At 53.4% G+C, this 13886-nt stretch overlaps 1 protein-coding gene across 1 annotated transcript in view; it reads right to left on the reverse strand.

Moving 5' to 3' along the window:
- Positions 1–350: 350 nt before the first annotated feature.
- Positions 351–13886, reverse strand: part of Dhrs3 (dehydrogenase/reductase 3) — a 31549-nt gene continuing 18013 nt past the window's right edge. The window contains exons 3-7 of the mRNA XM_070037413.1: positions 9163–9306; positions 7996–8115; positions 7504–7742; positions 2963–3088; positions 351–874 (exon numbers count right to left, since the gene is read on the reverse strand). Of these exons, the coding sequence (XP_069893514.1) occupies positions 790–874; positions 2963–3088; positions 7504–7742; positions 7996–8115; positions 9163–9306 (714 nt within the window). The 3' untranslated portion in view covers positions 351–789. The remainder of the gene's footprint in view (positions 875–2962; positions 3089–7503; positions 7743–7995; positions 8116–9162; positions 9307–13886) is intronic.

A 13886-nucleotide genomic window follows, 5' to 3' on the forward strand; every position in this document is an offset into this window, starting at 1 on the left:
TTCCAAGTGTGGGCTTTGCAGACGCATGCGCGTGTGCACCGGCTCTGCTCACCCCGAGGTGCCGATGCAGGACCTGGGGAGCAAACTTCTGGGCTATTTTCAGAGACGCCAGGTGTGTTGGGAAGGGACTTGGCCAAGCTAGGAAGGAGCCAGGCGTCTCCTTCTGCCCTCAGGCCTTGGCTCTGGCTTTGGACCTCGGCCTCCGGGCTGGGCGGGGCTTGCTTCTCCTCCAGGCGGCTGGGTGTCCCGGGCTGACGGATCTCTCTCAAAGGACGCTGCTTTGTGGTGGTGACTTGCTCCCTCCCAATTGCCCTCTAAGGATTTGAACAAAGGAACTCATAAAAGCCATCTTTCTTTTTATTTTTCATTCCTGCCGTTCGACCAGTTTGTGCAAGCTGAGACTGAGTGGGCTGGGGGGGGGGAGGTGGGCGGTGGGGGAAGACAGAACTCCTGGAAGCAGACCCTTCTGGAAATGTCTATGCACACTGCTGAGGCTGGTTAGGTTTGAGAAGCCGTTTAACAATAAACTCTATAGAATTAGAAATATACCAAAGTGTCAAGGTGGCTGCTGGCTGGCTTCTTGTCTCCTCATGAGGAGAGAGGGGGCTAACACCCATCCGTCCTGTGCAAAGGTCCTGGGGCTGATCTGGGGAGCTGCCAGATTCTTCCTTGAGCAGCTCCGCTCACCCCTTGCAGAAATGTGCCAGCGGACAGGTGCCCGGGTGTGTGCCTGGGGTGCCTTGGCCCCTTAGGTCCGTGACTCCTTGAGCAAGTCTCTGCTTCCGGTCTCTATGTTCGCCCCTTGAAAGTATTCATGCAGGTGTAGGTTCCTGAAAATCTGTGGATCTCCTCCAATGCGGCCTGTGGGAGAATGCTGGGGAGGGTAGGCGAAGATGGTCAGGAGGGTTGGGGGGGGGCGGCCATACCCCAGCTCCTTCCGTGTCACACAGCGGGGGGCGGGGCTGTCCCTGCTAACGGAGGTCTCCGGGGTGGGAGGGGCCGGACTCCTGGCTCGGGGAGGAAGCTGTCCCTGCTGGGCTGAGGAGACCATGGGTGCTGCATGGGGGCGGCCACGTGTCCCAGCCCCCTTCACTCAGGGGCTGAGGAAGATCTGGAACATTCTATAGGAACCTGACACTGGGAAAATTCTGGGGATAGGAGACAGTTGGGAGGTGGTCTATGAAGTTCCGGTGAATTCTGAACCTTTGGCATCAAGACCCCTGGGCTCCTCACTAAGACTAAATGTGCCGAGGGCTGGGAGCATCGCGAATTCTCCATCAGACAGGGGTGCTCCAAGTGCGGCCTGGGAGCCCTGGGGGTGCCTGAGATCTCCTCAGGGGACTCTGAGGTCAGGTGATTTTTATAATAATAAAAAAGGAAGGCATCACGTGGCCTTATGGGTCCCACTCTGTCAGGAGTGCACAGTGGAGTTTTCCAGAGACTTTGGTGACATGGAATATCACAAGAGAATAAGATGAGAATCTAGGCTGCAATGTGGCTCAGTGGTAGAGTGCTTGCTTAGTGAGCATGAAGCCCTGGGTTCAATTCCACATAAACAGAAAAAACTGGAAGTGGTGCTATGGCTCAAGGGGTAGTGTGCTAGCCTTGAGCAAAAGAATCTCAGGAGCCGGGCGCTGGTGGCTCACGCCTGTAATCCTAGCTACTCAGGAGGCTGAGATCTGAGGATCGCGGTTCAAAGCCAGCCCGGTCAGGAGAGACCGTGAGACTCCTATCTCCAATAAACCACCAGAAAACCGGAAGTGGTGCTGTAGCTCAAGTGGTAGAGCGCTCGCCTGGAGCTGAAGAGCTGAGGAGGGACAGCGCCCAGGCCCAGAGTTCAAGCCCCACGACCGACAAAAAAAAAAAAAAAAAAGAATCTCAGGGACAGTGCCCAGGCCCTGAGTTCAAGCCTCAGGACTGGCAAAAAAGGAAAAAAAACAACAACAGGAGAATCTAGTTGTGAAACGTCATCGCTCCTGAAGAGTTGTTATTTTTTGTAGAACATCTACCATTTGTCACATGAACGTAGTAATGGACCGGGCCCTGGCACATCCCTGTAACCCCTGCACTTGCCAAGGCTGAAACAGGTAGATCCTGAGTTCAAGGTGAGCCTTGGCTACACAGCAAGGTTGTATCTCAGGAAAAGAAAAACAACTAAAAAAGAACTAACAAGAGGGGCTGGGAAGGTGGCTCAGTGGTAGAGCGCTTGCCTTGCATGCCTGAGGCCCTGGGTTCGATTCCTCAGCACCACATATGCAGGGGGGGAAAAAGCTGGAAGTGGCACTGTGGCTCAAGTGGTAGAGCGCTCGCCTTGAGCTGAAGAGCTGAGGGACAGCATCCAGGCCCAGAGTTTAGGCCCCACGACCGGCAAAAATTAATAAAATAAACAAAAAATAAATAAACAAACAAGAACCCACCCCTCCCCCAACCCTCAAATAACCTATTTATTTTCTTTGTGTGTGTTAGTATTGGAGCTCACACTGTCCGTTAGCTTTCTTTACTCAAGAATGGCACTCTACCATTTGAAGCACACTCCACTTCCAGCTTTTTTTTTTTTTTTTGCAGATTAATTGGGAGTCTCATGGACTTTTGGCCTGCACTGGTTTCAAGTCTCAACGTTCTGAGTAGCTAGTATTACAGGTGTGAGTCATCAGTGCTTGTCCACATTTATATTAACTTAACAGAACACATACTGTATCCATTCTTTTTCTGTTTTAATTTCTAACCCAGTGAACAGTGGTTCCTCAATGATTTCTAGACTTACAGGTTTCTGAGACCAAGTTAGAGAACCACTGTCCTATGCTCAAGATAGCATCCTCTCATTCCCCTGCCCATGGCAGACATGACTAATCGAGCCCATATGCACATTTCCAGCTGGATGCCTCTTCCCCACCAGGGACCACCAGGGGAAGGGGTAAGGTTTGGCGGGAGCCCAGCCTAGGTTCCTCCCACAGCCTCATACCTTTTCAAGATAATGAGGATATTCATTGTCCACGGGAGCAGGAGGAGGGCCTGGTTTAGCTGCACAGCTTCCACTGTCCTCCGGGCCACGGTCTCCGGCTTCAACGGGGGAAAGAGGTTGGGAAACCTGAAGGCAGGCAGACACAGGAGGTCTCCCTTGTAGAGGCCTGCACTCCTGCCAGGGGCCTCGGTGTGGCCTCCACGTCTGGGCCTCTCTGTCCTCTGCTGGGTGAGGGCCTCGAAGCTGTGGATTTCTCTCTCTCGTCCTTGACCTCCCGGAATTCCCAAGGCATGCGAGTGGGGGCCTCCCAGCTAGCAGGGGGTCCCCAAGAAAATCAAGGAACTCATCCTCCTCTGCACCATTTCCAGAGTCCTCCAGGTGCTCCTGGAGCTCTGCAGTCCAGGCCCCGCCCCGCCTCACACTCTGACCTCCCCTTCCCTTCCTTCTGCTCCAGCAGCACCACTCAGCCCTTCTCTGCAGGCTGGCTCACTCCCGGCTCCTCCAATCCCATTCAACCTTGAGCAGCCTCTGGTCTATGGAGAGCCAAATGACAGCTATGGGCTTTAACTCTATCATGTTTAAAATGCCCGCCCCCTTTTGTGTGCTTGCTAGTACTGGGGCTTGAACTTAGGACTTGGGCACTGTCTAGCTTTTTTGCTCAAGACCAGTGCTCTACCACTTGAACCCAGTGCCATTTCTTCCCCCCGCCATTCTTTCTTTTGGTGGTTAATTGGAGATAAGAGTCTCACAGAATTTGCTGCCCAGGCTGGCTTTTAACTGTGATCCTCAGATCTCAGACTTCTGAGTAGCTAGAATTACAAGGTGTGAGCCACCAGTGCCTGGCTGCTTGTGTCTTTATTAATGGCTGGTGTCCTCCATCAGACTGTGAATCCCACAGGGGCAGAGGCTTGGTTCTAGCAGTATGCAGCACTTAGCAGATGCTAAACAAATAACATGCTGAATATGAACACCAAGCAACTTCTCTCAGCATGTCTTGTTCTTGTCTGGAGGCAAGTGCTCTGCTGGAGATACCTGCCTGGCATTCATTCATTCATTCATTCACTGATTTATTGATCATTCAAACATGTGTAGCATTCATCCTAAGGGATTTCCAAATGAATGAATGAATGAATGAATGAATGATGGAACAACAGACATCAGGGAGGTGGTCATGCCTACGCAGAAGCCTCTGATCCTACAGCTGTACCTTGGTGATGCACCCTAAAGACCAGGCCTGGGACCTAGGGTGAACTAGGCTTGTACAAGGTCCAGGCTTTTGTTTTTCCCATCTTCCTGGGCGTAAGGCACTGCTGGCTCTGACCTCCACGCCACAAAGAGCTCACATCTCCCTGTGGCACCAGGAAGATTAAGGGCGTTGAGTCCTTGGGTCTGCTGAGCAACAGGCAGGTTCCGGGATCCCAGGCTCCCTCCCTGCGCTTTCTCCTGTTACAGTGTCAACGGCACGTTCTAAAATGCCAGCTTGGCATTCTAGAAGGGGCAGACTCCACGGAGGCTGGTCTGGACTCCTCAGCCTCCACCGGCAGCCAGCCCTGCCTCTGGGAGGGGTGAGGACAGAGTGGACAGACTCCACTCCGGGGGGAATCTTCCTGGTGAGACCCCTGCTGGACCGGCGGAGCAATCTCAAGCATCTGCTGGTGGGATTTTTTTTCCCCTATGGTGGACAGGATGGGAAGCAGGCCCACAGGGAATGGGCCCAGCTATGAACTCTGGTGAGCACAGCACGGTAAAAAGCCTGCTCAGCCGTGTGGCCTCGGCCCATTACTGCTCCCTGAGCCTCTGTTTCTGGATCAGGAAATCAGGGCTCAGAGCTCCGCCAGAGCAGCCCAAGGCCCCTGTGCAGCGTGGTGTGGCTGGAATACAATATACCAATAAATAGGACTGACAAACACTAGTGCCACCAACAAAATAGGAATCCCCTTGGATAAATTAGGAGAGCCAGGCACAGAAAAGTCAAGTCACTTGCCCAAAGTCACACAGAACTGGGATTCTACCTCAGAACATTTGTGCTCATATGCCAAACCAGTAAGGAAAAATGACTTGGGGGAGGGGGAGCTTGAATTGTTGCTGAGGCCGGGTCTTACTGTGTTGCCCAGGATGGCTTCTAAATTGTGATCCTCCTGCCTCAGGCTCCTGAGTGCTGGGATTACGTTTTTCAAGTAGAGAGGAAAAATGGCAGAAGGAGAAGCAGACACGCTCATACAGACGCGAAGGCTGCGGATGCATCCCTCCTCCCCATTCCTAGAGCACCCAGTTAAATGATAGTTTGCCCCCAGACCGCCAACATGCATTTACTGGACACCTCTTATATACTTAGATGCAAAGAGAAGAACCTGAGTTCTCAAGGGGAAAACCAAATTCTTTCATGGGTCATTAAGTCACGAATATAGCGTTCTTCTAAATAACGGAACGTGTGATGATGTGTTTGCAAACTCTTGGAGAGCTGATCTACTAGAAAAGCTAGTAGCAGGCATGTTGATGAAGCAATTTCCTTCCTTCCTTCCTTCCTTCCTTCCTTCCTTCCTTCCTTCCTTCCTTCCTTCCTTCCTTCCTTCCTCCCTCCTTCCTTCCCTCCCTTTCCCTCCTTCGCTTTCCCTTCCTCTCTTTCATTTTTTTTTTTTTTTTTGGCAGTCCTGGAGTTTGCACTCAGGGCCTTGTGCTTGCTAGGCATCAGATACTCTACTGCTGAGTCACCCCTTGACTCCCCACCTCCCTGGACCCTGTTTTGGGGTGCTGCTTATTTTTGAGTTAGGGTCTCACTTCCTGCTCAGGTGTATACCTGGACTACGATCCTCCTATTTTCACTCTCTAGCCCGTAGCTGGGATGCACACTACCCTAGGCTTTTCTTGCTCAGAGTAGCCTGGAATTACAGTCTTCTCAAACTCAGCCTCTTACAAAGTTAGGAATGACAGGTATGTGCCACTCTACCCAGCTATGGGTTGAAATGAAGTCTTGTGGACTTTTTTTTTTGGGGGGGGGGGGAGGTCCTGGGGCTGGCCTCAAACCACAGGCAAAATATTCTCAGTCTCCCAAGTAGCTAGAATTACTAGTGTAAGCCACCAGTGCCAGGCTGAAGGTATTTATTGTTAGTAAAAAACATAACTGGCCCAGCAGCTCTTTACTGAGCAGCTACTACTCTACGCTGGGCTTTGCCCTAGGGGCTTTACATGGATGGCTTCTAATTTGCCCAGTGATCCTATGAAGCAAATATTATTTCCATCATTTTACAGACAAGCAAGAAATAAAATGAAATGAAATGCTTTGAGGCAACCAAACAAGCCCAAAGTTCCACAGCTGCAGAGTAGCTGAGGTGTGACTCAAAACCAGGCATTTCCATTCCGTGATGAGCCAAACTACACTGCCCCTGTCACTCACGAGCCGCTCAGGCACGCCGAGTGATTCCTACGTGGCTGAAGCATCTCCTCCCTGTCTTCATGCCACTTGCTTATTTCTTTTGAATGCTAAGGATGGCACCCAGGGCTTTGGGCCTGCTGGGCCAGGGCTTCTCTACTAAGCCGCACCCACAAGTCCCAATCCTCGCTTCTGGAAGATGCTGAAGCGTGTCATCAGAAGGCAGACCGCTGGATGGTGGTACAGCACACACGGGGGAAGGTGTGTGTGGGTAATCCCTGGTTTTTGTTATCGGGTAATCTGATGTCCCTAAACAATGGTCCACCATTATCGTGCCATTTGCTGAGCTCTTGGTAAGTAGCAAGATGGCTATGAAGCTAAGGCAGCAACTCCTCAGACCTGATGTCACCCAGTGACAGGGGAGCCTGGTTCCCAAGCACACGCTCCCTTGCTGGCATTGGTCTGCAGGGGCTGGGGGGAGGGACAGCTGGGCCTCTCCAGTCCCTTTACATCCGCCTATGATGAATATACAATCAAAGGCACGCCACTTGATTAATGCAAACCAGGAGTGGGGGCGGGGGGGGACTTTCTAAAAGCCCACAAAGCGCAGGGCACTGGTGGCTCCAGCCCATAACCCAGAAGTGGAGCTGTGGCTCAAGTGGTAGAATGCTAGCCTTGAGAAAAAAAAAGCTCAGGGACAGTGCATAGGCTGTAATTCAAGCCTCAGGACAGATGGACAGACAGACAGACAGAGACACATACACCCCCCCGCCCCCAAAGCCCAGAAAGTTCCCTGGGGCTCCCTTCTTTACCTCTATCCCTTTCCCTCAGGGCTATCCCCCTGGTCTGTTCCTAGAAGCATAGGCCAGTCTTGCACCTTCTAGAATTCCACACACATGGAATCAGGCAAAGGGTCCTGTTGCTTTCACTCACCGCCATGCTTCTGAGTCACCAGGCAGCTCATGTTTACTACTCTGTTTTCTTTGTGTCTCCATGTAGCATTCCACTGCACGCGCTCAGCCCCGGGGCTCTGGACAAGCTCTGAGAATCAGGACCCTACGCTGCTGGAGTATCCCAGCGCCCTGCAGATGGAGGAGCAGCTCCCAGAGCCCGAGGCCGAGGCGGAGGCCTGCAGTGGACTGGGTGGACAGGCTCGGGGGAGGTGGCTGACCTGACCCTCATGCCCTGGAACATCTCGGTGCTGGTGTGGAAGGGCAGCACGGTGGTGGCGTTGACGCCCGGACAGTCCAGCAGCCCCAGGGTCAGGCTCTCCATGAAGGCAAAGGCCGAGGCCTTCGATGTGCAGTAGTCGATGGCGCCGGGGATGGCGGACAGCGCCAGCACGGAATTGAGGCACACGATGTGGCCGTTCTGCAGCTCCAGCATGCGCGGCAGGAAGGCCTTGGTGGTCTGGCGGGGGAGACAGGGGACAGGGTCAGCACGGAGCAGAGGCAGATTCTGAATCCCTCCATCCCAGCTGACCCACAGCTCCACCCGGGACCGAGCTCTCCTGCGGGGGTTGGGCGGGGAGCAGCCAAGGGCTGGACATGGAGATCAGAAAGGCCGATGGCTCTCCTCAGGCCAGTCATTCTGGCCTGGACCCCAGTGTCCTGGCCCCACTCCCCCTCCGCCCCCCCAGATCCCATCATGCTCTGGGCCTTACCCAAAACTGGCCCAGAGTGTTGATGTGCTGGGACTTGAGGAGGGCATCGTCGTCGCTGTCCATCAGGCTCTTCCCGTGGACCACGGCGGCGTTGTTCACCAGGATGGTGATGTCTCCCACCTGTGGGCAGGACCGGGCCCAGGGCCACGACGGCGGTCAGCCTCGGTGGCTGCCACCCGGACAGACCCAACCCGACTCCACAGCGGGCCGTCACGTGGCCTTAGGAAGCTGCGTGGCTCCTCTGAGCCTCACCCTGGGATTATCAGTGGCATTAGTGACAGCCACTGGTGCCCGAGGACTAGACATCATCATGGCACCTGTATGCCTGGAGCGCGGCATATGCAGAGCAACTGAGGTGATGATCATGAATCAAGACATTTTAACCGGCCTGGTGCCAGAGACTCGCGGTCAGAAGCTGAGATTTTAAAGATCATAGTTTGCAGCCAGGCCAGGCAGGAAAGTTCATGGGACTCTTGTCTGGAGTTAACCACCAGAAAGTGGGAAGTGGAGCTGTGGCTCAAGGTGTAGAGGGCCAGCCCTGAGCAAAAATAGCTCAGGGACAGTGCTCAGGTCCTAAGTTCAAGCCCCAGGACCCAGGTGCACATGTACACATACGCATATACACACACATGCACAATTACATGTGAGCAATACCCATGCACACATGCATGCGTGTACACAAATGCACACAGATTTGAATCAAGTGTATTTTCCTCTCTGGGAGTTCACAGGTACTCTCAGCCCACATAGATGGCTGGACTCAGGATAAGGATTTTCCCAGAAGGCAGTGGGACATTTGCCACTGATGCTCATGGGGAGAAAGCAAAGCCCCGGGGTCTAAACTTCCAAGGGGTGGAGGTAGAGGTGAGGCTCCTGTGGTAGAGCACTTGCCTAGCAGGTGCAAGCGCTCTCCCAAATAAAAAATGGTTCAATGTCATCGTTCATTGTTTCCAAGAGGACCACAAAGATTATTATTAATTGTGATTATTATTATATTCCTGTTGCAAAGTCATCTCCGCTCCCCTCCCAAGTAACTTGAACCTGTTTCATGGGGAATGTTCCAGAAGGTTCCCTGGACCAGCTGGTCTGCCCTAAGCTTCGGGTCTGTGAGCATTTCCCCTTGCCAGTGCCCCCCTGAGCGCAGAGGATGGGCGTCCCAGCACCTACCTTCTCCCGGACAGCCTTGGCCGTCTGGTACACCTCCTCTCGATTGCCCACGTCACAGATGAAGTAGTGGCACTCGGTGCCCATCTGCCGAACCTCCTCCGTCGTCTCCCTCAGACACTTCTCTGTCCGGCCCCAGAGAACAATCTAGGAGAGAATAATAACCCATAACCAGTGGTTAAGAAGCCAGCCAGAGAGATGCAAAATTGCTACCAGAAATGCAGTCATTTAACACATGAACGCAAATGAACCCGGGAGCTCGTGAAGGGACAGCACCTGCTACTCTCACAGGAAGCAGTAGCATAGTGGAGCTTGTTCTGTAAGACGTTCCAGAATGTTCTGTTAGGAAGGAGCTCACCTCCTCAACTAGCGAGGTCTGGAGCTGAGATTCTTCACCTCAGTTGTCAGGAAGGGTGGAAGGGAGGATGGAAGAAGGATCTAGAAGGAACCACACCCCCACTGGACAGGTAATCACAGGAGGTGACTGGTGGGCACCAAAGGGCTGAGCAAATTTATGAATGGACAGCCCACGAACGCTGGAAAGGGAAGCCCTGTCCTTCTAAAGGAGGACACGCTTGGCCCCACAGGAGTTAAGGGGGTCAACAGCCCTAGGGACAGACAGAAAAGTGGGTGCTGGGGGCTGTTGGGGTTTACCCCAACGAAAACAAAATGAGCCAGGTGCAGTGTGGCTCTCGCTTCTCATTCTAGCTCCTCTGGAGGCTGAGATCTGGAGGATTGAGGTTTGAGGCTAGCCCTGGCAGAACAGTCTCTGAGACGGCCATCTCCAACTAACCAGCTAAAAGATGAGCTAGAGTTGTGGCTCAAGTGGTAGAATGCCAACTAAGTAAGTCATCCAGTGCAAGGCCCTGAGTTCAATGTCTGGTACTGGCAAAAATTAATAAATAAAATAAAAGGCAAAACCAAAAATAATGGAAGGGAAGTTTCCAAACTGCAGGCTTACACATGGTAGCCCTGGTTGCATGCGAGTAGACTCTTCTTGGTTCTTTTCACGGTAGAGCAAAAACTCACCTAGACGACTAGATGACAGGTTGTGAATGATCAGTTTCTCTTTGTTTGAAATCTCAGAAGTTGCACTCAGACAACTCAGAGGGAGGATTCTGTGGCCTCTGATCAACTGAAGGGGTTCTCTCTTTTTTTGGTGATACTGGCTTTGAACTCAGGCGTTCATGCTTGCTCAGCAGGTGCTATCAACTTGAGTCATGTCCCTGCGTCTTTTTTTTGTGTGATAAGGCCTGACTTTCTGGACTGTAATCCTCCTATTTTAGGATGACAGCCTGCCAACCACACTCAGCTACCCTCTGAGAAGGGGTCTGGTAAACTGTTCTGTCTAGTCTGTTCTCAGACTGTGACCCTTCTGATCTCAGCTTTCCAAATATCTAGGATTTTAGGCATGAGCCTCTGGCACTTGGCTTGGATTTGAGGTTTTAAAATTTGTTTTGTTTTTTTAACTTTAAAGAGTTTTTTTTAGAGAGAGAAAATCAGAATGTTCTCTTGATCCCTAAAACTGGTCTGAGAGCCTCCACTCTGTCTGCCTGAAACCCAGGAAAGGTTTCTACAAAGGAGGGTCTTACCCTTGTCCCATGACCACAAACATCCATCCAGGGCAGAGAGACTGCGATCAGACAGGCTCTAGGTGCTCTTGATGGTTGGGCTAAAACACTTAGATGGGTTTGTCCAGCACAGGCTGGGGGCGGGGGTGCGGTGGGGGGCTCAGTTAATGAAGAATAAAAATTATCCAGGAATGAAATTTGGTGTAAGTACCCTAAACTCTCCCAGACCTGTCACTGACATCTTTCATTTTATTGTCCCATATTACTCCATCTACTCAGCCACCCATCCATCCATCTATCCATCCATCCATCCATCCATCCATTTACCATCCTTTATCCCACCCATTTCTGAGCAAGTCAGCCTGAGGTACAGGGAATCCTAGCTTCCTTTTCCTGCTCTGGTCACTTGTGGCTCAGTGGGCAATGGGGGGGTGGAGCTTGCCTACTTCCCTGAGTGTGGTTAAGGCAGATCTTTGGGGATCTTAAGAACTGTGGTCGCCGGGTGCCGGTGGCTCACGCCTGTAATCCTCGCTACTCAGGAGGCTGAGATCTGAGCATTGCAGTTCAAAGCCAGCCTGGGCAAATAAAGTCCGTAAAACTTATCTCCAATAAACCAAGAGAAAACTGGAAATGGTGCTGTAGCTCAAGTGGTAGAGTGCTAGCCTTGAGCTGAAGAGCTGAGGGACAGCGCCCGGGCCCAGAGTTCAAGTCCCAGGACCGACAAAAAATAAATTGTGGTCGTCAGCAGAGAAGCTAAGGCTGAGGAGTGTTTCTGGAAGGTCAGGCACAGCTGGCCAGGACAACTGATGGCCCCTTGGGGTCCCGATGGCTCCTGTCACGGTGGGAGCAGGGAGGCACTGGGTTCCATCGGAAGGGAACTGGGGGCTCTGCGGTCCCAGATGAAAGAACTCTTGCTGGGTCTTGGGGGGATAGAGAACCAGGGCCTCATGGAACCCGGGGTCTGTCCCGAAAGCCTGCAGTCAGGAAGTTGGCAGGGTTAGAGCACCACAGGGCGGGGCTGTGCCAGAGGAAATGGAGGCAGAGGCCCACTCTCTCTCTTGAGAACAGGCGGGGAATTCAGGGCCCTGAAGCTCAGGTGTTCTCTGGGGATCTGTTGAGGCTGTCCCTTGTGGGCTGGCTCCACCTCCCCCTGGTGCCATCCCAGCCTTTCTGCCCGACCCCCCCCCCCCCCACCCCAGGCCGGGAGGCCCCTGGGGGCCTGGTAGTGTCACAGTCCTTCCCGTGGGGTCTGTGTAGGCCAGGAGGTGGGGTACAGGGCGCAGGGGTGCCGCAGAGCCTCTTCCTGACCTGGCTATGGGGAGGCTGGCACAGTGGCTGGAGATCTGCCAGGGGACAGGGCTTCAGCATCGGGCAAAAGGGAGTCCGGGCTGGTGCTCGCAGGCCTGGCTGTGTCTATGTGTCCGCAAGACTCTGTGTATCTGTTTGTTTTTTTTTCTTTTTGGTGCTGGTACTGGGTCTTGAACTCAGGGCCTGGGGACTGTCCCTCAGCTCTTCAGCTCAAGGTAAGCGCTCTACCACTTAAGCCACAGTATCACTTCCAGCTTTCTGGCGGTTTGTTGGAGATAAGAGTCTCATGGACTTTCCAGCCCGGGCTGGCTTTGAACCACGATCCTCAGATCTCAGCCTCCTGAGTAGCTAGGATGACAGGCGTGAGCCACCGGTGCCAGGCTCGCCTTCTGGTTTTTTAGAGGTTCACTGGAGATGAGAATCTCATAGACTTCCCTACCCAGGTTGGTGTGGTATGTGATGCTCTGATGTCAGTTTCCTGAATAGCCAGGGTGACAGGTGTGAACCACCGGCGCCCAGTCTGAGTGTCTTATTTCCATGTGAGTCTGGGTGTGCTTGTCTGCGTGTCTGGTGTGCTGTGTTTCTTGGGTCCTAGAACCTGGGCCTGGAACCCTTGTGGGATGCGCTGTTTCCATGGTGATGGATGGCCAGGGCACAGGAGGGGCCCGGGGCTCGCTGGAGGGTGGCTCCGCCCACTCCCCCTCCCTCCCTGGGAAGCAGAGCCCCTTGCGGAGATGCTGACAGGTTAAGCGCCTTGCCAAGTACCAGAGAGGGTGGGGGGGGGGCATGCAGGGATGTGGGGCAGAGCCCAGGGAGCCAGCTGGGCCTCTCTTAACTCACTCCTGTGACAGGGAGCGGCTGGGAGGGCCAGAACCTCAGGACTGACTCCTAAACTGGGTTTATAAGATCAGGAGCTTGGTGGCTGGATGCCTCCTGACCTGCCGCCCTCCTCTGGGGCAAAGGTCAGCCCCTGCCCTTTCCCCTCTGGTGACAGTCCCAGGGGGAAGGGGTCCTGTCATTCAGGCCTGGTTCTCGATGTCTGTCTGTGGACGGTGAATAGTGTCCCATGCAAAAAGTGTTGTACAGGCTGGAAGCAGCAAAACCTTCCCTGTAGATCTTGCTGTCAGCGGGTTAGGTAAGCACTGGCAGCTCAGCTGGGCAGGGCTGCCCCTGGGTGGCGCCCCTGCGGGGTTCTTATTCTCTATAAGGTGGACGGCCTGTTCACACTTCTGTGTGAAACACCAAGGGGATCGGCTGACTTCTAGGCATCCTGCAGAACCCTATGGAAATGTCCCCACCCTCCTGAACCTTCCTAGGTGTCTCCTTCCATCCTCTCTCTCTGAGAGTGCACAGCAGCAAACATCTGTCACAAGGCACAGATGTGTTTTCTCCTTCCATAGTTAAGACCTGTGTGTGTGTGTGTGTGTGTGTGTGTGTGTGTGTAGGATTGAGGGGTACAGATAAGGCTAGGTGTCCAGTGAATCGCACCCCTACTGCCAACCTGACACCTGGTGTGTGCCTGTCAGTGCCAGCTGTCCCCGCCCCTTCCTGGTGAGCCCTGACATCTTCTGGGAAATCTCAGTGGTCTCTCACATCCATGGGCCAGGCACAGAGGAAAAGCACAACGAATGTCTGTCACATGTCACTGGGCTCCAGAGGCTTCTAGCAAAATCTGTGTGAGGGACATGGGTGCTCCAGCCTTGCTTTCCTTGCCGCCATGTCTGGACTATGGGGCTGAGCTGCGGGTCTGGGGCGGCCGCCCGGCAGGTCTAGGGCAGGCCAGCTCGTGGCTCAGGGCCTTGATTGTGCAGAAGGAAGGGGTTCCCCACCAGGGACCCAAAAGCATGG

Source organism: Dipodomys merriami, unplaced genomic scaffold (genome assembly GCF_024711535.1).
Source record: "Dipodomys merriami isolate MVZ:Mamm:240054 unplaced genomic scaffold, mDipMer1.0.p SCAF_28, whole genome shotgun sequence".
Classification (NCBI taxonomy): Eukaryota; Metazoa; Chordata; class Mammalia; order Rodentia; family Heteromyidae; genus Dipodomys; species Dipodomys merriami.